Source organism: Chelonia mydas, chromosome 1, assembly GCF_015237465.2.
Source record: "Chelonia mydas isolate rCheMyd1 chromosome 1, rCheMyd1.pri.v2, whole genome shotgun sequence".
In the NCBI taxonomy this organism is placed as follows: domain Eukaryota; kingdom Metazoa; phylum Chordata; order Testudines; family Cheloniidae; genus Chelonia; species Chelonia mydas.
In genome coordinates this window covers 285,690,193-285,713,927 of record NC_057849.1, presented here as the reverse complement: position 1 = coordinate 285,713,927, position 23,735 = coordinate 285,690,193, and the positions used below count along the sequence as shown (strand labels likewise).

Below are 23,735 nucleotides of genomic sequence, written 5' to 3'. Positions count from 1 at the left end.
AGCTTCCTTTGATTAAGCAGATATAAACTGCAGTGCGTAGCTGAGATCACTTGCAAGCTGCCGTCTAAATAATACTGTTTGTTATGTTTGGGAGGTTTGGTGTTCTCTCTAGATTTGTTCCTCACTCCAGACACAACAGTGTAATGAAAGCAAACAGCTAGCAGAGTAGTTAGATTAAATTGCTCTAAATACAGTATCTATTCAAAAGGCAAAGTAGTGCTGTTGGGTTGATGTGTTTAACTTCTTGTTAATTAAATTTTACATTATTCCGCACAATTTTATTTATTTGACAGGATCACTGCTAAATAACTAGTCATGACACCAGGTATTTATATTAAGTGACAATACTGTGCTCCCAGAGTAAACTTGTGCTTTATTTGTCAAAATATTAATATTAATAATAATTATCCAAGTGAAAAAATGGAACTATGTTTCCTAGATTCCTTGTCTTTACTATCATATTTTTATCATTATTTTCCTTCTTGTTTGTTCAAGAAGTGTTTTGTCTTTGCCTTTTAGAGTAGAGATAAAATGTCCATTATGGAAGTCTTTGTCATTCATCTTCTGCAGTTTAGTCTATGGAAACCTTCCTGTTGCTTACAGCATCTCTCTGTACCAAAACATAATGAATTGGAATGCACTGCTGTTTTCCCAGCTCACCTCTGGGAAAGATTTGGTTTTGATAAGACCTATGGAAATGTTTTTCTTCTGACATGAGGTGGAAATCATATACAGCAGTAACATAGTGCCTTTCATTACAAAGGGTCCCGAAGCACTTTACAAACTGATATACAAACTATACACAGGGAACACTATTCACTACTGAAACGTAGCCACCTCTGGGGTGAAACAGATTGTTAACAGCACTCAGCCACACTGCATGACAGTTTAGGACTGGAAATGAAGATTGATTATTCAAAGAAATCTGCATGTACTCTTTCCAGTCAAGCTACTTTATATAGTCTATGTCAATTTACTGGGATTTTTTAAGTTTGATTTCAAGACCAGGTTTGCTGTAGATCTGAACAAGTTCATGTTCATTTTTTTAAGGACATTGGCAGCATGATCTTATTTTTAAGAGAAGTAAAACCTTAAAAAAAGGAGGGGGATTGTTGGTCCTTTACTAAGATGTAAAGTGTTGATTTAGAACATTTTAAACTAATCCCTTCTTAAAAATTAATGCCTCAGATAGTTCAAACAATAACTATGTGTCTATTGGACATCATAGACTAAAATTAATTTCTATTTGCACTGTCCAGGTTATAAGGACATAATAATGAAGGGTTTGAAGGGAAACAAAAACCTCTTAAATAGCTAGAGAATACAGCAAATGTACTTCTTTAAAACGTATTCTCATAAGAGGGTTTCACCTTACATGTAACACTGGTATAGACTGTTAAAGAGCAAGTTTACTCTTTTAACAAGTCTAAGTGATAATTTTGCCCTTTAGGAATGTGAATTTTATTTTTCACACATTTCTTCTTGCTGAGATTTATTTCAAGGTCATTTTACTGCACTTATAGTGTAGGGTTTATAGGGATTGGCCCCAGAACTTTCCCAGCTCTTTTTGTGGGATTCATTTTACATGACAAGGCATTACGCACATTTTACAGAGATATACCAATAAGTGATTTATGTAATGAGACAATTGACTCCTGAGGGGAAAGTCAAACACACAAACTGCTGTGAAGAAGCAATATATGAAAACACGTATGCACCAGGTATTCAAAAAACCTTGATTCTAAGGAATGATTATGCACAAAGCGTGAAATCCTGGCCCCATAGAAGGGAGTTTTTCCATTGACTTGAGTTGGGCAAGGATTTCACCTGTAGTTCACCTACCTAACTACCATTATTATTAATCAGATATTGACATATGTATGGTGGACATACTTTGTCTGTAAATAACAACATTTTATATGTAATTTTTTATCCAAGGATTTCAAAGTTGCATTACAAAAGTGGGTAAGTATATTTATCCCACAATCACCAAGCAAACTAATGACAGAGTCCTGAATGGAATCTGTGTTTTCTCTGTTTGAACTCTTTGCAGTAATCGCTAGGCCTTGCTTACATATTCTTTACATATTCTTACACATCCTTTAAACTCTGAACATACCTTTCACCATTCCAAAATATGCCTTCATTTTAAGGGTTGAAGCAAATTCAACAGTAGGTGCCCTAGAAATGGCACCTACTGTTGAAATTACTTCAACCCTTAAAATGAAAGCATATTTTGGAATGGTTAAAGGTATGTTCAGAGTTTAAAGGATGTGTTTGCACCTGAAAAGGAAAATGTTACTCAGAATCAGGAAAAAGAAAAGGAGTACTTGTGGCACCTTAGAGACTAACCAATTTATTTGAGCATGAGCTTTCGTGAGCTACAGCTTAGTCTCTAAGGTGCCACAAGTACTCCTTTTCTTTTTGCGAATACAGACTAACACGGCTGTTACTCTGAAAAGAATCAGGAAAGTATCACTAAGTGGAAATACACACATGTTCAAGACGATATTCTTTGTCAAACATGCTGGTTTGCTTTCTGAACATTATCAATAGAGAAAAAACAGGCAGACTATTGCGAATAGTCCATCAGTTTTAAAGACGTTTCCTTCCTTCTTGAAACAAACTATTCTTTTTACCCCACAAGAGGGGATTTTAGTATCTTTAAGTCTATGCTATGAAATGTTAGAAAAAGGAATCTCAAGATTCAAGCCATAGGGGAGAGAGAGAGAGAGACTTAATGCCACCCATCTAATCAGCAGATACATAATTATGGATCATATTACAAGAAATATGTTCCCAGTTACCAGCACTGCTAAATAATGTTGGCTTATAAAATATGTTGTTTTTTCACTTTACAGAAAGCAGAAGCCACTGGAGAAAAACGACCCAGAGGCCGACCCAGAAAATGGGTAAGTATTCCATTTCCAACCATTTGATTTATTTTTCTGCTTTATAAAACATGTTTTAATGCCATTCTTTAGAAAAAGACTATTTCTATTTCATTTTTTTAAAAGAATGTCTCATTTCTTTCAGTTCTGTTGGGTCAACGAAAGGGTTAAGGCAGCAGACACGTTATCTCAACTTCCTACCTTTAGACTCTGATAGTTTGCTCAAGACACATTACTGCTAAATGTTTTCTGGCATTGAATACTCATGTGTCTCTTATCAGCATGAAAAGAGTCTCAACTCTTCCTTCAAAAAAAAAGAGTAACAATGAGATAACTTGTTCCGTAATTGAGTAACAAAGGTTAAAGGGGGTATTATCAGGCATCAGAAAGTGATTATGAAAGGTGATAAAATTCAAATGCAGTGTGTACAAGATAAAGTTAAAAAAACAAAACCTCTTTGTCTCTTTAGCAATGGTTCACAGTCCCTGGGAAACAGAGTACATTTTCCCCCCAAAATCCTTAAAAGGAACAAAAATAAATGTTGGGTAACTTGCACCAAATGTTTTCCCTGTCTGGGCCAGCTGTATACCTCACATAGAATAGGTGATTTGTTATATTTTTCATTTGTCTTGTTATTAAATTTTAAAATATTGCTCTTTCACACTGCTATTCGCTCCCTGGATGTTGATGTCAGAGACAAATGCATTTTTGGAAAGTGCCCTTGATCTTCTTGTCATACAGATTTCTGGTCGCTTGGAGTCTAGAAATTCAGTGTTCAGTTGTTGAGTACTTCTTGTATGCGTCCTGTTTTACTTCTCTCCCTTTCAAAAAGAAAGTGATGAGAATGTCACCTGAAAAGCATCTATAGGTGTTAATGGGAGAAATTGAAGGTGTAACCATATGTTCCATAATAAATTCTCTATCTAGTTTTCCTTCTCCCATTACCTTTAACTTCTACACTTCTGTCCTCTATTTTTTTCTATACTTCTTTTTTCTACCTCATCTCTTCTTCATTCCTTTATTATGTTCCTTCTTCTCTTCCCTCATCTTCATGTTGTCATTTCCCCTCCATTAGCTCATCCTTTCCCTTTCCAATATATATTAAGACGGTTGTCAAGACATCCAGGCTTCCTAGAGCTAAAACAGCACCACCGGAAGCTTATAACTACAACTGACGTTCCCCAAAGTGTCAGCAGCTAAGCGCAAGAGAGGAGGGATGGCTGTAACATACACTATAAAAATAGTCCTATTGTGGTCCAGTGATAAAAGTGCCTGAGGATCTTCCTCTAATATTGTGGAGAAAATCAGACAGTCATATACAGTATATACTATACATGTCTACAGTATTTAGACTAGGCAAATTCTTTGTATACAGAGAAGAAGCCCATTGGCATTAGGAGATTAGATGGTTTATAAAAACTTACATGAATTGGTAACCTTCTCAAAGGTGGCTTGCATAAGACAAACACTAAATAGCTCAGTAAAACGTTTAGCGATTACTGTCAGTTTCCTTATAAGGTTGTCTAGAGTTTACTAGGGCCTGAGATTGTATATGTGGATGCTAACTGAACTTGTCTAATCCTCATATTGGGTGCAGTCCCCAGGGAGGCAAAATGAATGGCTGTTTTACAAGAATAATTTATAACATCCAAGCCATCTATACTAGGTTTGGTATATGTGGTTATAGGCAGAAGGTTGTTAACTCCGTGGGAATGGAAAGTGTCACAATCTGTGGTGCTAAGAGGTGCACCATCCCAGGCATTGTATCTGGAGATTAAGAGGTTTCTTCTCTGATAAGAAAAAAAGGGGTATTTTTGTTATAGTCGGCATATTACACTTTGGTTTGTGTAGCTTATGCTGGCAAGAGCGAGCAGGCAGTAGCAACAAAGAAATAAATACAGTACAGTTGTTTGGGTGAAAAAATTGAGCTGCAGAAATAAATTCTTGACTATCCCATAGAGGCAGTCTTCACTTTGCAACAGTTTAATGCTTTCCAACAATGTCACTCATTTCCTTGAAATTATGGAGTATTTTAAAGCCCTGCAGTATTTTCTTATTGCAAATATCAGAAACGGAATCCTTTACCCGCTCACTACTGTACTGGATGGTTGTTTTGTTAGTGAATTTTAGAAATAATATATGAGCTTGCACCTAACAATGGGATAAAGTTGTAGACATTGGGAAATATAAGTGCCATTTTCTCTCTCCTGCTTTTCTTTTTTCCGGCGTGAGTCAGGCTTGTGGGCTCCTCTTTACATGTGGTAAAATGGAGAGCCATATCATATTTTATACATGAAAAAATATTGTTAAATTATTAGGAGCCATTATCATACCAACAATTTTTAAACAGTATATGCGGTGGAAATCAGTGAGGGATTCTACCTAAAAACAGAGGGGCATGGCAGGGCCCACTGTGTTTTAACATCTAGCTCAGTGGGTCTCAAACTTTTTTACTGGTGACCGCTTTCATATCACAAGCCTCTGAGTGTGACCCCCCCCGTAATAAATTAAACACACTTTTTAATATATTTAACACCATTATAAATGCTGGAGGCAAGCGGGGTTTGGGGCGGAGGTTGACAGCTCACGACCCCCTATGTAATGACCTTGTGACCCCCTGAGGGGTCTCGACTCCCAGTTTGAGAACACCTGATCTAGCTTCTGTTCAGAAAACACCCCTTTTTATCACATGAATTTAATTTGGGTTTTTAAAGTACATTAGTGGTTATTTTCTTTGTTAATCTAGTATGTTTGTAGCAAGCATTACTTTAAACAGTTATGTATCAATTAAAATAAGGAATCTGTAGATTTCCTTTGTGTTTGCGGGGGGGCAAGAAATTGTATAGGATGGATATTTTTCTAAGTTTGTAACCTATTTTTGTGAGTTTAGAGGATTTGTGTCATATGTTGTTCATCAAATTGTAAAGTATTATTTCTGCTGTTTCCTTCAATATGCACATGCAGAAACAAACTAGCTAACAGCCTTCTGTAGAATTCTGGTAGCCAGTCTTTCTGCCAGTTCAAATTAAGTATTTAATATTTGTGACTCACAATTTTTTTTAGAAGAGGGACTAAATCTAGTTGACTATGTATGTATAAAACCTGGAGAAAAAAGCTGAAGTGAAGAGAGTGGAAACCTGATTTACCAGAAGTGTACAATAAAGCAAGTTATATTTTTAATAAAATAATGTGTATTTGAAAAATAGTCCAAGAAGATAAGATCGTTGTCTGTTGAACAAACTATAAAGAGTGAGTGGCTCTATAGGAAATATATATTTGGTTATAAAGAAAAGCCACCCACATTTAGAATTAATTGATTAAAAGCACTGAAGATAATAAAGAAGAACCAGATGGGAACCATCATATTTGGAAGAAATTCAGTTTCAGTTGTAGTAGACCCCATCTGTCACCACAAGTTGCTGGACATATGTATATAGTACAATAACATTTTTGGGGGGAGAAAATCCTATTATTTTACTGATGAAAAAAATTTCTTTGTGTACTTGTTACTCTTTAATTTTAGAAGTTTTGATACAGGGATATGATCTAGGTTCTTTGATGCCAGTGGAACATGCAGATGAAGCAACCTGGCTTTTTATTAGGAGAATTACTATTGTCTGTGTCATAGATGTTCACAGCAATTTACAGAGATAATAAAGACATGAGGCCCCATTGAAGTTTGCCATGGTCTTCAGTGGGGCCAGGATTTCATCTGTGTAGCCTAATCCTACTCACACTGGAGTCAGTGAGAAACAGGAGTAGGTCTCCATTGCCATGTCCCAAGGAGCTTACACTTTAAACTTCCACATTTTTTACATTTGTGTAAGGTTAGTAACCTGACTGAAGTACTGTGTTGGGGCAGGAGCGGAACGGAGACTGAATAAGCAGTTATAATACAATTCATTCCAATGGATCATATTGAAAAGTCCTGGAAATTTCGCAGACTTCTGGTGCTCTCAAACTTCAGTTTAATGGCGAAACCTGAAACCTCATTCTGATGATGATGCTTTAAAAGGGTATTTAGGTTTGTCTTTCTTTTTTTCCCCTCCAGATTGCTTTTTAGCATTGTCTGATTTCACCCCCATGTTGTTTAAACGGAAACACAACTTTTCAAAAGCACATAAAATAGCCAGGCATATTCCAAAGCTCAATATGCAGATGTTATAACTTTGTAAGGGGTCTGGAGTTGATGTGGGTAAGTGACTGACATAATGATATAATAGTATGAAACTATCTGGTAATGGATTGTGCAGAGGAGGGACAAAACTCCAACTATAGCTTGCTTATAACAACAGAGGGGGAGTAGTTAATTTCTAAGCACAGTACGTGCGCAAACACACACACACACACAACCATTGAAACACAAATTGGTAGCGATAAAACAAACAGAACTAAACTCCATTTTCCTATGCATGGGTTTGAGCTAATTTTAACATGCGTAGGTGGACAAGTCTATGTTTCTGAAGTTTAAGGGTGTAATCCTACCCCCAGTGAAGTCAATGGAAGTTATGCCATTGACTTCAGTAGGGCCAGGATTTCACCTTAAATGCTGAAAATTAGAGTAAGAGGTACAAAACTGTTTTAAAAAAAGTGAAGAAAATGATTTCTAGCTGATAACTTTTTCTCTAAATTGTACAAATACATTAGAAGCAAGAAGAAGACCAAGGACAGAGTAGGCCCATTAATGAATGAGAGGGGAAAAACAGTAACAGAAAATGTGGAAATGGCAGAAGGAATAAATGACTTTTTTGTTTCCGTTTTCATTAAAAAGTTTTGTAGCAATTGGACATCTAACTTAATGAATGCCAGTGAAAATGAGGTAGGATCAGAGGCTAAAATAGGGAAAGAACAAGTTAAAAATTACTTAAACTTAGTTAGATGTCTTCAAGTCACCAGGTCCTGATGAAATACATCCTAGAATACTCAAGGAGCTGACTGAGGAGATAGCTGAGCCATTAGCGATTATCTTCAAAAAGTCATGGAAGACGGGAGAGATTCCAGAGGACTGGAAAAGGGCAAATATAGTGCCCATCTATAAAAAGGGGAATAAAGACAACCCAAGGAATTACAGATCAGTTAGCTTAATTTCAGTACCCAGAAAGATAATGGGGAAAATAATTAAGCAATCAATTTGCAAACACCTAGAAGATAATAAGGTGATAAGTAACAGTGACCAGGGATTTGTCAAGAATAAATCATGTCAAACGAACCTTATAGCTTTCTGTGACAGGGTAACAAGCTGTGTGGATGAGGGGAAGCAGTAGATGTGGTATATCTTGACTTTAGTAAGGCTTTTAATACCGTCTCACATGACCTTCTCATAAACAAACTAGGGAAATACAGCCTAGATAAAGCTACTATACAGTGGGTGCATAACTGATTGGCAAACTGTTCCAAGAGAGTAGTTACCAGTGGTTCACAGTCAAGCTGGAAGGGCATATCAAGGGAGGTCCTGCAGAGATCTGTTCTGGGTCTGGTTCTGTTTAATATCTTCATCAATGATTTAGATCAATGGTGGGCAACATTTGAGCCGCACGTGGCCCATCAGGGTAATCTACTAGAGGGCCGCGAGACAGTTTGCTTACATTGACTGTCCATGGGCATGGCCGCCCGCAGCTCCAAGTGGCCACGGTTCACTGTTCCCGGCCAATGGGAGCTGCAAGAAGCGGCAGCCAGCATGTCTCTGCGGCCTGCACCCCTTCTCGCAGCTCCCATTGGCCGAGAACAGCGAACGTCTATGTAAATAAACTGTCTCGCAGCCCACCAGTGGGCCTGCGTGCCCTGATGGGCCGCGTGCTGCCCGCGTGCTGCAGGTTGCCCACCACTGATTTAGATAATGGAATAGAGTGTACACTTATACAGTTTGCAGATGATACCAAGCTGGGAGGGGTTGCAAGTGCTTTGGAGGACAGGATTAAAATTCAAAATGATCTAGACAAACTGGAGAAATGGTCTGAAGTAACTAGGATGAAATTCAATAAGGGCAAATGCAAAGTACTCCACTTAGGAAGGAACAATCTGTTGCACATATAAAAAATGGGAAATGACTCTCCTAGGAAGGAGTACTGTGGAAAGGGCTCTGGGGGTCATAGTGGCTCACAAGCTAAATATGAGTCAACAGTGTAACACTGTTGAAAAAAAAAGCAAACATCATTCTGGGATGTATCAGCAGGAGCACTGTAAGCAAGACATGAGAAGTAATTCTTCCGCTCTACGCCATGCTGATTGCGCCTCAACTGGAGTATTGTGTCCAGTTCTGGGGGCCACATTTCAGGAAAGATGTGGACAAATTGGAGAAAGTGTAGAGAAGAGCATTTTGCCAAAAATGATTAAAGGTCTAGAAAACATGACCTATGAGGAAAGATTGAAAAAATTGGGTTTGTTTAGCCTGGAGAAGAGAAGACTGAAGGGGGACATGATAACAAAGTTTTCAAGTACATAAAAGGTTATTACAAAGAGGAAGGAGAAAAAGTGTTCTCATTAACTTCTGAGGATAGGACAAGAAGCAATGGGCTTAAATTGTAGTAAGGACGGTTTATGCTGACCATTAGGAAAATATTCCTAACTGTCAGGGTGTTTAAGCACTGGAATAAATTGCCTAGGGAGGCTGTGGAATCTCTGTCATTGGAGATTCTTAAGAGCAGGTTAGATAAGCACCTCTCAGGGATGGTCTAGATCAGAAATCTCAAACTCAAATCATCATGAGGGCCACATGAGGACTAGTACATTGGCCCGAGGGCCGCACCACTGACACTTTTTCATATAAAGATACAAAAGCCCGCTCCTCTGACCCGGACCTGCCCCCACTCCACCCCTTCCATGAGGCCCCGCCCCTGCCCTGCCTTTTCCCACCCCTTCCCCACCCCCATTCCAACCCCTTCCCCAAATCTCTGCCTCTGCCCCGCCTCTTCTGCGCCTCCTCCCCTGAGCACGCGGCTCCCCGCTTCTCCCCCCTCCCTCCTGGAAAGCTCTAAGTGCTGCCAAACAGCTGTTTGGCGGCGGGAAGCACCTGTACGTAGGCAGAGGAGCAGGGATGGGGCGCGCTGGGGGGGGGGGAAGGGGGCCGGCAGGTGACGGGAGCTTGGTGGACACAGGAAATAACTCTGGGGGGTTGGGGGGGGGAGCTTGGCGGGCTGCAGCAAATAACTCCACGGGCCTTGTGTTTGAGATCCCTGGTCTAGAAAAATAATACTTAGTCCTGCCTTGAGTGCATCAGACTCAACTAGAAGGCCTCTTGAGTTCCCTTCCAGTCCTATACTTCTAGGATTCTCCAGATTCCATCACAGTGCAGTTTGAAGTGGCTGAGATATCAGACATTAACCTTGAGATTTATTAGTAGTAAGATTTATTATTTATTATTATAGTAGTATTTGTATTAGTATTAATGTAGTTCCAGAGTTCCAGAACAAGATCAGAGTCCCATTGCTCTAGACACTGTAGAAATACATATGAAAATACAATCTAACGGAAACATTAGATCAGCCATTAGTGTAGTTGAGCTGCTATAATAACTAGGGTCTCTCTAAACCATAATTTAAGCAGAACTTCTGTTTTGGTCTGGTCTTGTTGAGCAGGGGTGGGCAAACTTTTTGGCCCGAGGGCCACATCTGGGAATAGAAATTGTATGGCGGGCCATGAGTACTCACAAAATTGGGGGTGGGGTGCGGGAGAGGCTGATGGCTCTGGTTGGGGGTGCGGGCTCTGGAGTGCGGCCAGAAATGAGGAGTTCAGGATGCGGGAGGCGGCTCCGAGCTAGGGCGGGGGAGTGGGGTGTGCGGGGGGGCGTGAGGGCTCTGGCTCGGGATGCGGGCTCTGGGGTGGGGCTGGGGATGAGGGGTTTGGGGTGCAAAAGGGTGCTCTGGGCTGGGACCGAGGGGTTCAGAGGGCGGGAGGGGGATCAGGGCTGGGGCATGGGATTGGGGCGCAAGGAGAGTCTCGGGGGTTCAGGCTCCAGGCGGCGCTTACCTCAAGCGGCTACCGGAAACAACGGCATGTCCCTTCTCCGGTTCCTATGTGAGGCGAGGTGCGGCCTGGCGGCTCTGCACGCTGCCCCGTCCACAGGCACGGCCCCTGCAGCTCCCATTGGCTGTGGTTCCTGGAAAATGGGAGCTGCGGGGGTGGGGTGCAGAGTGGAGGCCCCTGGCTGCACCTGCGCATAGGAGCTGGAGGCGTTGCTTCTGGGAGCCATGTGGTGCAGCCCCCGACCCTGCTCCCTAGCTGGAGTGCCGGAGGGGGCCATGCTGCTGCTTCCGGGAGCCTCGTGGAGCGGCCCTTGACCCTGCTTCCCGGCTGGAGCACCTGAGTGGGGCTTCCCAGTGGGAGCTCGAGGGCGGGATTAAAACAGCTGGCAGGCTGGATCTGGCCTGTGGGCCGTAGTTTGCCCACTCTGTTGTCGAGCCTTATGAATGAATCAGAGCAGGCAAGACTACTGCCTGTGGACGGTCATCATTTTAGTCACCTAAAGATCTTGGATGGGCTTTTAGAGCTATAGTGGTCAGACTAATTACCACTGTCCTCACAATTCCTAAACTGAAAGTGTAGACAAATGACATGAAGTCAAGTTACGTGAAGAACAAGTTAAAAGTCTTAGAAAGCATCATGTTTATTTCTGTCGTTTCCAAACAGGATGATCTGCAAAAAGTATAATCTCTCAAAAGGCTAGAATGATTGCAAAAACAAGTTATCCAGCAACCTTTAAGATTATCTCTAATTACTGGTGAATTTTTAAAGATTCATAATTTTGCCATTTAATTATTTTCTTTCCATTTGACATTCTGGAGAAGGAAAAGAACTTCTCCATGCTGGAAGCCAATGAATGGAAAACATGCCTTAAAAACATGTTCATTCTGCCTTGGATACATTTAGAGAGGTGTATGCGTCTTCATTTCTGTACAAGCTTTGGCTTGGTCTAAGATAAGGTTCAAGTAAAGGATTTTATATGGAGACAAATTTTTGCTGTATAAGTGGGTGTAACTCTATGGATGGCAATGGAGTTCTGCCCATTTATACCAGTAGAGAATTTGATCCTAGATCTTTATGTCCTACAGTTAGGGCATGTCTACACTTAAAATGCTGCATCAGCGCAGCTGCATCATGCATTGGCGCAGCTGCACCACTGTAGCGCCAACATAGTGCTGTCTACACGGAGGGTTAGGTTGGTATTTTTCACATCCCTGAGCGACGCAGTTGTAGCGATATAGGTCTGTAGCGTAGACCAGACCTTAACAAGGGCTTTGATTTATATTATCAAAAGGGTAGTTCACTGTTACCCTCGATGCCAGAATGGGGTAACACAAGATGTCCAAGTTATCCAAAGAGCAAAACTTGCATTTCTATAGCATCTTCTATCTGAGCTTCTCAAAGCATTCATAGTCATTAAAGGGAAACTGCCAACTCAGATTGGCCCCAAACAGCAAATATTCATGGTTGAAAGTGAGGGAAATGCAATATGTAAGGAAACAGTATCAACAGTGAAAAGTAAATTGACATTTTAAATATTTATTTTTTATAATCTCAGGTGTTATTAGTAGCAGAGGTAAGAAAGTGTATTTAAAATGATTTTTCATTTGACAGTATCCCTTAATTTTCATAGTACGTCCTGTCAGGTACGTAAGTATTCCTGCATCCCCTTTTTATATTTGGGAAAACAAATTCAGAGCTACATTGCCAAAAGGGTAGCACACTTTTTCTGAGGGCATTTTGTGCCTGCAGTATGTGCAGCCACAGTTCAGTTGAAGGTACAGTTCTAACTACTTGTGTCTCTAAGGACCTTACTGTACAAATCAGTTAGGTAGAGGTACAAGCACTCAGATTTGCTCCTGCAGTTCAGTTTTTTGCCATGAAAATTTTGTGGGTATAAAAGGAGCTGTTGAGCCTCAGCCCATTGAAAATGCATTCCATAGAGGCTAGGAGCCCAGATTTTAAAAGACATTTAGGTATCTAACTTCCATTGAAATAAATGGGAGTTATGCAGCTAAATACCTTTAGAAATTTGGCCCTAAGTGTCTTGCCCAGGGTCACATAGGAAATCTTTGGAAGAGCCAGGAATAGAACTCTGATTTCCTGACACTTGCCTTGTATCATAGGAAGGTTGTCCTTTCCTGGTAGCTTTCACTTGGCTACAGGTTAGTTGATGGAGGGAATAACACATTTGAATTGTTTCCCAAACCAATGCATCTGCTTGTTTCCAATTCCTATAGGCTAACGATGCACCCAGCACATGTCTAGCTGTCAGGACAATGACGTAGGGAGGACTTGGAAGGGCCTTGCATACTCTTTGTGTACAAGATGGATGAGGGAATGTCAGGACCAGCGTGAGTTTCTGTAACTGGGCTCTATTTTCTATTTTTCTATTTTCTAGTTTCTTTCTGACAGAAGTGTGAATCCTAGTGAACTTATCTCCTTCTTACGTCTTCATGGCATATATAACTCCTTCATTTGTCTTTTAAAATAAGAAATACAATCATCAAATCTAGCTGCATAATTCATTAAATGTTTTGAATGTAAGTAATCTATTTTATTGAGACATAAGCTGATTTTTGCTATAGACGCTGGACATGTCCAATTAAAGGCCTCCCACCAGAGCTGGCGCTAGGCATAAGCAGACTATGCAATTATTTAGGGGTCCTGAGCAGCTCAAGGGGGCCCCCTGTTTGCTTTTTTAAATATTATTTTCATAAGAACTTGCCTGTGTTAGTATTTTACTCATTTTAAAAACTATATGTTTTCAAAAAGATCCGAAAATAAACACTCCAGGATCAGCTTAGTTTATTAGTATGTGTTGGGGACATGGCGGGAAATATTCCTGATTAGGACCCCCAATGGGCTAGCACCTCCACTGCCTCCCACTTCAGAAATAAAAAAGTCAACACCTTACACCCTTGAGTATATGGGGGGTGGGGGGAAACCTGACACAATGAATGGAATACCATGTGTAAAAGTGTCATCTGATGGTTAGGCTGAGAGTCAGGACTCCTGGATTCTCTTCCAGTTATTATTCTCTATGTGGTATGGGGGAAGCCACTTAATCTCTCTGTGCCCAGTGCTCATTTACACTATGGCCTCTTGCGGTAATGATAATTTCCTCCCATTTTATACTGCTAGAGTGGTGATGCTTAGTGTAAATGAAAATAAAGCCTTCTATGCTTAAATTCACCCATCTGAAATAAGGAGTTTGATAATACTTATTAACTGTGATGCTTTAGGCCTGATTCTGCATTCTTTACTACCCGAATAGGAGATCTGGATGCAATGCAGGTTTGAGTCTCTTCCGATGGTTCTGGGATACTTAATGTTTGGAAAATGCTTTGAGGTCCTTGAATGAAATCATTGCATGCTGTAAGTGCAAGAATTATTATTATTTCCTTTCCCTTAATCATAGGACAAAGCTTTGCTTCATATTGAAATTCAGCATTATATTTTAGTTACAGTACAGGATTTTCAACAAGAAAGGGGGCTGCTCTCATTAAATACAAGCACCTGATTCAGGAAAACCACTTTTTATACCAACAGTAATGTACTTCATATGTGTCTTTAGTAGGCATTGCCCATTTATATTCACGTCTACACTCAAATTTGGTACAGGTTCAAATTAAAAAAGTATGAGGAACCCAGCACATTTACAATAGAGTGATTATTTTTCCTTTTTGCAACCTATGTGCAATGTTCTTTAGATCTTAAAAGAAAAATAAAATATCGGGACAAAACCTGCCAATTGAATCTGAAAACACTAACATCGCAGAAAGATGAATCCAGATCTTTACCATTTAAAGAGTCAATTAAGGTATATAATTTAGCAATTTCAGATGCATCAGTGACATTGTCAATAAAGGAACAGGATATCTGCTAAGATCCTGGAGAATCCAAATATTTTCATTCTTCAGGGAGACTCTATAACGGGAAGCACCAAGGCCCAGGGAGGTAAAAGACTGAATGAAAAAGTCGTATGTTGAGGAACATGTAATCATGACGTTATAGATGATAACATTTATAATGCACTGTTTGTTCTGCAATCTTTTGTCATTCTCCGTTCAAAGTGATTCTGATTTTACAAACCACTCTTATCAGCATGATCTGTGTCAGTGACTGTAGATGTAGTATAACTTCCTTGTTTACAAGCAGAAGGAACTGTCAGTCACAGAGTTTTCTTTTTTGTCATTGCTCATTTGGTTTGTCCAGCTTTAATGTTCCCTTGATTTCTTGGTGGAAAAGTGACCTTTGTATTGTGCAAGAGTATCCTCAGGGCCACTCTTAGTTGACAGATCTGAGGAGAAGGTGCTACATCTCTGAATATGGCCATCTGTAGGCTTCATTATTTTTGCCTGGAGGCTGACATTGCAGAATTCAGTACATTCATGGAACATGGCCCTTGTGTGTTTTACAGTGTGGCTAGAAGGACTGTATACAAGAAGAGCTGCTTTCCATGAAGTCTTTCACATGAGCTTATTTTTTGCTTTACCTGTTGAAATAGTAATTCGTTTCCTACTGTTTAGACCTTAGGCAATTTAATACATGTATTGTGTAATTTGACATATATTGGGGAAGAAAATTCCAAGATAGTAATTCTTGTCAAAGCAATTTTTGGAAGCTAGTAGTGCATAATATGCTCTTTTGTTTTGTTTGTTACAGTAAAACCTCAGAGTTACGAACACCTTGTGAATGGAGGTTTTTTGTAACTCTTAAATGTTCATAACTCTGAATAAAATGTTATGGTTGTTCTTTCAAAAGTTTACAGCTGAACATTGACTTAATAAAGCTTTGAAAGTTTACTCTGCAGAAGAAAAATGCTGGTTTTAGCCATCTTAATTTAAATGAAACAAGTACAGAAACAGTTTTCTTAGCTTGTCAAATCTTTTTTTAAAAACTTTTCCTCTTTTTTTAAGCGATTTATGTTTAACACAGTACTGTACTGTATTTGCGTTTTTTTTTTTTTTGGTCTCTGTTGCTGCTTGATTGAGTACTTCCAGTTCCAAATGAGGTGTGTGGTTGACCAGTCAGTTCATAACTCTGGTATTCTTAACTTTGAGGTTCTACTGTACATTCTATTTGGACATATCATCATAAGTTTATTCTTTTCTAGACTGCCAGTCTAAGTGTCTGTAAATTGTAGGGTCAAATTCTGTTCCTAGTTACAGTGATGTACATAATAATATGAATAAGCTAAACTTGCAGTAACCGCATTCATTTTAATGGATTTACACTAGCGTAAATGACAGTTGTATCTGGCCCATAGAGGTCTGTATGCTTTGGTGTGCCAATGGGCGTAGCCTACATTTTGGAGCCATTAAAATTATTAATGAATCAGCCAGGTTTAGAATTTTATGTTTTACATCCTCTCTGTTTAGAATAACTGCTTAGCACTTAAAACTCATTAAAACTGGCAGTTCCAGTATTCAGGAAGAATGGCAACTTTATCCAATACTTTACCTTAATCCATCTTGACTGTTACATCAATTATCCTAATAAAGATCAATTGGGAGCTTTTACTAGTTGTAATACAAACACATACTTGAGCTTTGCTATTATGATCTTATCAAAGTTGCACTGTTCTAACATATTCTTGGGGTTTCCTTAGTAGTCACACACAACTCGTTCGTACTCTGCCCATTCATACTGCATTGTTTCCTGTTAATGATGCTTTGAGAAATCTGCTCAGGAACCTTTTTCCATCATTTGTTTGATGCAGTGCTTGGCTTACAGCATTAAAAATTCAGAGCAAAAAAAACCAGACTCTTGTGGGGTGCAGGCCTAGGTGTAGAAACAGTTTATGCCATCATTAGATGCAACAGAGGTCTGTCTCCCTGGACTGTATTGGCCTGATTTTGGAAACACTTCATTCAGAGAATTCATGTTGAAGTCACTGGAAGTTTTCCAGGCATGAAACAGCTGTAGTATCAGGCCTTCTATGCGAGGTAAAGATTGTTTCAGTAAATACTTCAGGTGGCTATGGTCAAGTAGATTGAGCAGGGATCCAGGGTGGGATCCAGGAGACGTAGGGTGAAATCTTCATCCCATTGAAGTCAACGGTCCTTTTCAATTCATCCCTGGATTCTAGTTCTTAGTCTACCACTGACTTGGTGTGTGACCTTATGCAAATCATTTAGCTATCTATAAAATGGGGGATTATTATCGTGCTAACATAAAACTGTGAGATCTGTTGATGACGAAGAGTGACATAAGTGCCAAATATTCATCTGCTGCACAGATTTAAAATGTTCTTTGTGTTTTGTTCAATGTTGAGTAATTGTGAACATATAATAACAGTTGAATCTCAATAAGTTTGGTACACATCTTACTTAAGTAGTGGTGTTTTGATTAGAGGAAGGTGGAAGCACCTCCTACAGACAATACAACATTAATAAAGGATTGATTAGACCTGTACAGAAATTTAGGATGGGAACCACAAAGGGACTTAGGCGTTGCAACACTGAGTATCATAGTGCCCAACTTTTAGGCACCTAAAAATCACAGGAACAACACTGCGATCCAAAAAGACGAGTTAGGCACTTAGTTTCCCTGTACAATGAATGGGGAGAAATAGGTGCCCAAGCTAACCAGTGGGATATTCCAAAGAGAGAGGTGAGTGCTAAACTTCCTCCTTTCTCAGAGACAAGGTCCTAAGTCTAAGCTGCAGGGAGGCACCTAGCTCTGCTAGCGATTCATGAATGGGAACTCTTTGCCTGGAGTCAGGCAGCTTAAGAAGCTAAGCTGTTTCTTGTGGGAATGAATTAAGTGCCTGCCTCGCTCCATAGAAAATAGGGTGTGGGATAGAAGAGCCCACCTTATAACTTCTAGGCCAGTGGTTAGGGTGTCATGTGGGATGTAGGAGACCCAGGTTCAATTCCCTCAAATGAACAGGTGTCTCCGACGTCTCAGGAAAGTGCTCTAACCACAGGACTATGGGATATTCTGATTTATGTGGCGAGGGGGAGGGGAATCCCTCTATCTCTCCTGTTGAAGCTGTTCAGCTGTGGCTATGTAATGAAAGAGTGGTTGGAGCAGTGGGACTGAACACAGAGTCTCCTACCACTCTACTACAGATTCATTCATTCTCTCTCTCTCTCTGACCCAGTGGCTGATCCACTGTTGATAAATTCTTAGACATTATAGTTCTATGGTTAAATCACCCCCCTGAGAGTTGGGAGATCCCTGTTCAAATCCTTTCTCCCCACCCTCTGGCAGAGAGCATGAAATGAACCTGGGTGTTCCACATCCCAGGTGAGTGCTCCAGCCACTGAGCTAAAAGTTATAAAGTAGACGACTCCACCACTTTCTCATCCAGCTGGATTTTGAATGGGACCTGATCCAGAGAGCATGTCTACAGGATCAGGCCTCAGACACAACTTAGGTGGCAGAATACCTATGTTCTCCCAATTTGTGGAGTGCTCTGGGGCTTAGGTAAGAGATGGGCATCCAGCTGCCTAAAGGGATATAGGAATGTACATACCCAGAGGCAAAAACCTAGGCATCTAGGGAACTTTTACCATGAAAACTTAGGTGCCAAGTGAGTTTAGGTGCCTACAGGATTCGGTGAGAATTTATATGTAAATACCTATGGTGTTGTAGAACTAATATTTAGTCTCCTCTAAGTTACACTAACACAATGTCATTGACTTCAGCTTTTGTAAAGAGAACTTGTCCCTGAATCTGTAAACTCTCTTGGGAGAGAAGGTTTTTCTTCGATTACTGGTCCCTATATTTATCCCCCTATCTGTGTGCATGCACTCCATGTTCCTGAGACTGGAAGAGTCTTGCTAGTAGTGTCTGTTGGTGTCATAAATATAAAGGGAAGGGTAAACCCCTTTAAAATCCCTCCTGGCCAGAGGAAAAATCCTCTCACCTGTAAAGGGTTAAGAAGCTAAAGGTAACCTCGCTGGCACCTGACCAAAATGACCAATGAGGAGATAAGATACTTTCAAAAGCTGGGAGGAGGGAGAAAAACAAAGGGTCTGTGTCTGTCTGTGTGATGCTTTTGCCGGAGACAGAACAGGAATGGAGTCTTAGAACTTAGTAAGTAATCTAGCTAGGTATGTGTTAGATTGTGATTTCTTTAAATGGCTGAGAAAATAGCTGTGCTGAATAGAATGACTATTCCTGTCTGTGTGTCTTTTTTGTAACTTAAGGTTTTGCCTAGAGGGATTCTCTATGTTTTGAATCTAATTACCCTGTAAGGTATCTACCATCCTGATTTTACAGAGGTGATTCTTTTCTACTTATATTAAAAGTCTTCTTGTAAGAAACGAATGATGCTTTTTCATTGTTCTAAGATCCAAGGGTTTGGGTCTGTGGTCACCTATGCAAATTGGTGAGGATTTTTACCAAACGTTCCCCAGGAAGTGGGGTGCAAGGGTTAGGAGGATTTTGGAGGGAAAGACGTGTCCAAACTATGTTTTTTCAGGAACCCAGATAAAGTTTGGTGGTGGCAGTGGAAGTCCAAGGGTAAAATAGTTTGTACCTTGGGGAAGTTTTAACCTAAGCTGGTAAAAGTAAGCTTAGGAGGTTTTCATGCAGGTCCCCACATCTGTACCCTAGAGTTCAGAGTGGGGAAGGAACCTTGACAATTGGTCTTTGCCTGCGCTTTTTCGCTTCTCGTGCTCGGATCTGAGAGTAAAAGGGGTGGTGCAGACCAACTACCTCTCCAATTCTTCCATATCACAGCCTGGTCTGAAACGGAACCCTTCCAGTGTCCATGGAGCTGATCCTCCTACGCTGAACCTATAAATAGTATAAACTAAACATTGTATAAAGCAAAAATTTGTAGTTAATTTAGTTAATTTATTAGATATTTAGATTTTGCCCACTCTCTTTCATTTCTCGGATACAGGAGTTCAATTATGCCCATGATTCTGGGCTTCAAGAACTGTGTCTCCTGCCCCACTCCTTCCCAATCAGCAATGACTAGCAGAGGTACCTCTACTGCTTCAGAGAAGTTCATATCTTCACACAGTGCAGTATCTGTACAGAGGGCTGAGGCATGGAGGAGTGCACCACCCAGCACTACCACTTTGGACACAGGAACAGGCAAAAGTAAAGCCAAGGACTGTCCTCTTCTCAGGCTCACCATGAGGACAAGAAATCCTCTTTAAAACCAAGAGAAAAATCCACCTTTAGATCCACTTTTGAGGGAGGGGCTGAATCTCTGGCATCCCTAGAGGTCAAGTGATTCTCTGCAGCCAGTGCAGGAAAGCTCGAAAACCGATCAAGGCCATGGTATTTACCTGCAGGCTGCAAAGATTAAGAGTACCTCCACTACAGCACCATTGACAGAAGAGGGACTGTTGGTATTGAGTAAAGAGAAGCATCCGAATCGGGAGCCACTTCACCTCATGGCCTGGTATTTGGATGGGCATCAAACCTAGTGCAGAAGTGTTTGATGGCTGTTAAAGCCACCATTTAACAATAGCAGAAAAGAATCCACGAGAAGGTGTTACTTAGCTAAGTGTAGGGTGACCAGATGTCCCAATTTTATAGGGACAGTCCCAGTATTTTGGGTTTTGTCTTATATAGACGCCTATTACCTCTACCTCCTGTCCCGATTTTTCACACTTGCTATCTGGTCACCCTAGCTAAGTGGAAAAGAGTCGTTGTTTGGTTTCAGCATCATGAAATCTCCCCAATGGAAACTGTGATTGCTACTATTTTAGACTGTCTACTTGCCTTGAAAACCTTTGGTCTTTCCCTTAGCTCCCTACAGATTTATTTAACAGCGATTAGTGCCTGTCACCCTCTTATTGATGACTACCCCATCTTCACCTATCCAGTGACTAGGTGATTTCTGAAAGGCTTGCTCAGAACCTTCCCTCCACTAGCCAGATCTGCTCCAACATGGAATCTTAACTTTTAGGCAGTAACTAAACCACCATTTGAACCACAAGTGACATGCTTGCTGTCCTGTTTATCTCTGAAGGTCATCTTCCTGGTAGCCATTACTTTGGCTAGAAGAATAGAAGAACTAGGGAAACGCAGATAGCTGACCATATTTCATAAGGATAAGATTTCATTGAGACTACACCCAAAGTTCATCTCCAGAGTAATCTTAGACTTCCACATGAATCAGACTATAACTTAATCATGTGTTTTTCCTTAAGCCTCATATCACCAATGAGGGTAGAGATTCCCTTCTCTGGATCTACGTTTGGCACTCATGTTATATCTTCCAAGAACAAAGCCCTTTAGGAGATGGCCTAGGCTCTTTGGGCCCTAGCAGAACATAAGAAAGGACAAGCGTTATTTTCACAAAGACTATCCAAGTGGATTTTGGGCTATATTTTGCTCTCTTGCTGGTTATCTGATGCACCTTCACCTTACAGAGTGAAGGCCCACTCCATCAGTGCAAAGGCCACTTCAGTAACCTGGCATTGGTGTATATAAAGCAGCCACGTGGAGTTCTAGTCATATCTTCACAAGGCACTATGCCCTGGTACACACCTCCTCAGCTGATGCATCATTTGGGTCAATATGACATTCCAAGGTGCAGTCCAGACTAATAAGGGGATGTGTCACCATCTGCTCTACAAACTTTGGTGCCTCATAATGCTTTGCTGCTGAAACTTCCAACTTGGGCACCTCACAAACAACCAAACAGCATGCAGATCACATCATGAGTGTCTGTATATAGCCCCAGCCCTGGTCCAGCAACTCTGACCCTAGCAATCTGTCCCCATGCCTTGTGTCCTGCATTCTTTTGCACCTGAACTCCCATTTACTTCAGTGGGAATAATGCAATACGCAAGGAGATGCTTAAAAGGATTCATTTATTTATCTGTTTCTTTGCTTTTGGTTAAAACCTGTTAGTTTGTGTTAAAAAGGCTCTCATAAAAGGTATATTATAAGAAACGCAGGGCCTGATTCTCTCAAGCATCACACCTTGTATCTTCATTTCCACCTGTGCAAAGGGGATTTTACTCCCACACTGTGTTCAAGTCTGACACAAGCTGCAAGGCAGGGAAGAATCATATCCACATTCTTTCTCTTTCTTCTCCTCCAGTTCAGTATTTGAATCCCCCTTTTCCTCATTCAGGAGTACATAAATGTCATGGGTACGAGCCTTGAAAAATGTCTGGTTTGTAGTAATCTGAGCATAAAGCATCTGAAAAATTGAAAAGGACATTTATTTAATTAAAAAATGTCTGAGTGGATTTATTTGGAAACTATCCAAGAAAATATATATCTAGAAATTTCAGGTAACCGTTGAGAAAGTCATACAGCAAGTGGCAGAAAATAGGCATTTAGAATGAACACACTCTCTGAATCTTAACTACAGAGCTAATCCTGTAGCATAGCCTATATCGTGTGTAAGCAGAATTAGAGCAGGCAACTGGGAATCAGCATGGCTGGGTTCTTGCCTTGGCTCTCCTAGTAACCAGATGGGAGCCAGATTGTACCCTTCTGTTCTGATATAGTGTTTTCAAAGTAGGGAAGGAGAGTGCAAAGGTGCCCTGTCCCTTATTTTTCACTGCAGTGGGGCACAATGGCAGTCCCTGTGTTTCCTAGAGTGCAGGAATTGATACCTCAGCAGACTGCCTGAAGTGCAAAGCATCCTAGAGGGGCAGGGAGGAGGTGGTGCCAGAGCACGCCATGCACTGATCTGCATTTATTTATTTGTATTGCCAAGGTAGTTTGGAGCCCCAGTCATGGACATCTCGTTCACCTGCACATCTACCAATGCGATATATGCCATCATGTGCCAGCAATGCCCCTCTGCCATGTACATTGGTCAAACTGGACAGTCTCTACGTAAAAGAATAAATGGACACAAATCAGACGTCAAGAATTTTAACATTCATAAACCAGTCGGAGAACACTTCAGTCTCTCTGGTCACTCAATTTCTGACCTAAAAGTGGCTATTCTTCAACAAAAAAACTTCAAAAACAGATTCCAATGAGAGACTGCTGAATTGGAATTAATTTGCAAATTGGATACAATTAACTTAGGCTTGAATAGAGACTGGGAGTGGCTGAGTCATTACACAAAGTAAAACTATTTCCCCTTGTTTATTCTCCTGCCCCACCCCACCACTGTTCCTCAGACGTTCTTGTTAACTGCTGGAAATGGCCCACCTTGATTATCACTACAAAAGGTTTTCTCCCCCCTCCCCACTCTCCTGCTGGTAATAGCTCATCTTAAGTGATCACTCTCCTTACAGTGTGCATGATAAACACCCATTTTTTCATGTTCTGTGTGTATATGAATCTCCCCGCTGTATTTTCCACTGAATGCATCTGATGAAGTGAGCTGTAGCTCACAAAAACTTATGCTCAAATAAATTGGTTAGTCTGTAAGGTGCCACAAGTACTCCTTTTCTTTTTAGTCATGGACTAGGATCCCCATTGTGCTAGGCACTGTAGAAACAGAAAAAACTATGGTCCCTGCCCCAAAACGTTGGTCTGGCACATCTGGGAAATATGTTGCACCTCTGAGGGTTTTAGTAGCAGACAAGTCTCTCCTGTGTGCTAGGGAACACCGGGAGGAATTTCCTAAGCTTAATTTCCTTCTCAAAGTCCCTTGGGGAGGTTGCACACTGCTCCTTAAAGGCACAGCTGAGCCCTCCAGAACCTTTTGGCCAATCATTTAACATCTCTGCCTCCATTTTCCCAACTGTTAAATAGGGGATAATAATATCTACCTCACAGGGCTGTTGTACAGTTTAACGTTTGAAATGCACTTCCAGATCCTTGGATGAATGGAGCTATATATGTGCACAGTATTATTTTTACTATATACTGTATATAGAAAGCAGTGAAAACAAGATAAGCTCTAGTAATAGTGACTGCAAATATAGTGGAGATCTACTGACTTGAAGGTTTAAAAAGGAATGCACTCTCCGGTATAATGCTCAAAGAATT

At 40.6% G+C, this 23,735-nt stretch overlaps 1 protein-coding gene across 3 annotated transcripts in view; it reads left to right on the top strand.

Annotated features, from left to right (window-relative positions):
• Window positions 1–23,735, top strand: part of HMGA2 (high mobility group AT-hook 2) — a 173,915-nt gene that overhangs the window by 19,813 nt on the left and 130,367 nt on the right. For all 3 annotated transcript variants that reach the window (XM_037887188.2, XM_043548320.1, XM_043548324.1), the window contains one exon: window positions 2,862–2,912. In XM_037887188.2, coding sequence (XP_037743116.1) covers window positions 2,862–2,912 — 51 coding nt within the window. The remainder of the gene's footprint in view (window positions 1–2,861; window positions 2,913–23,735) is intronic.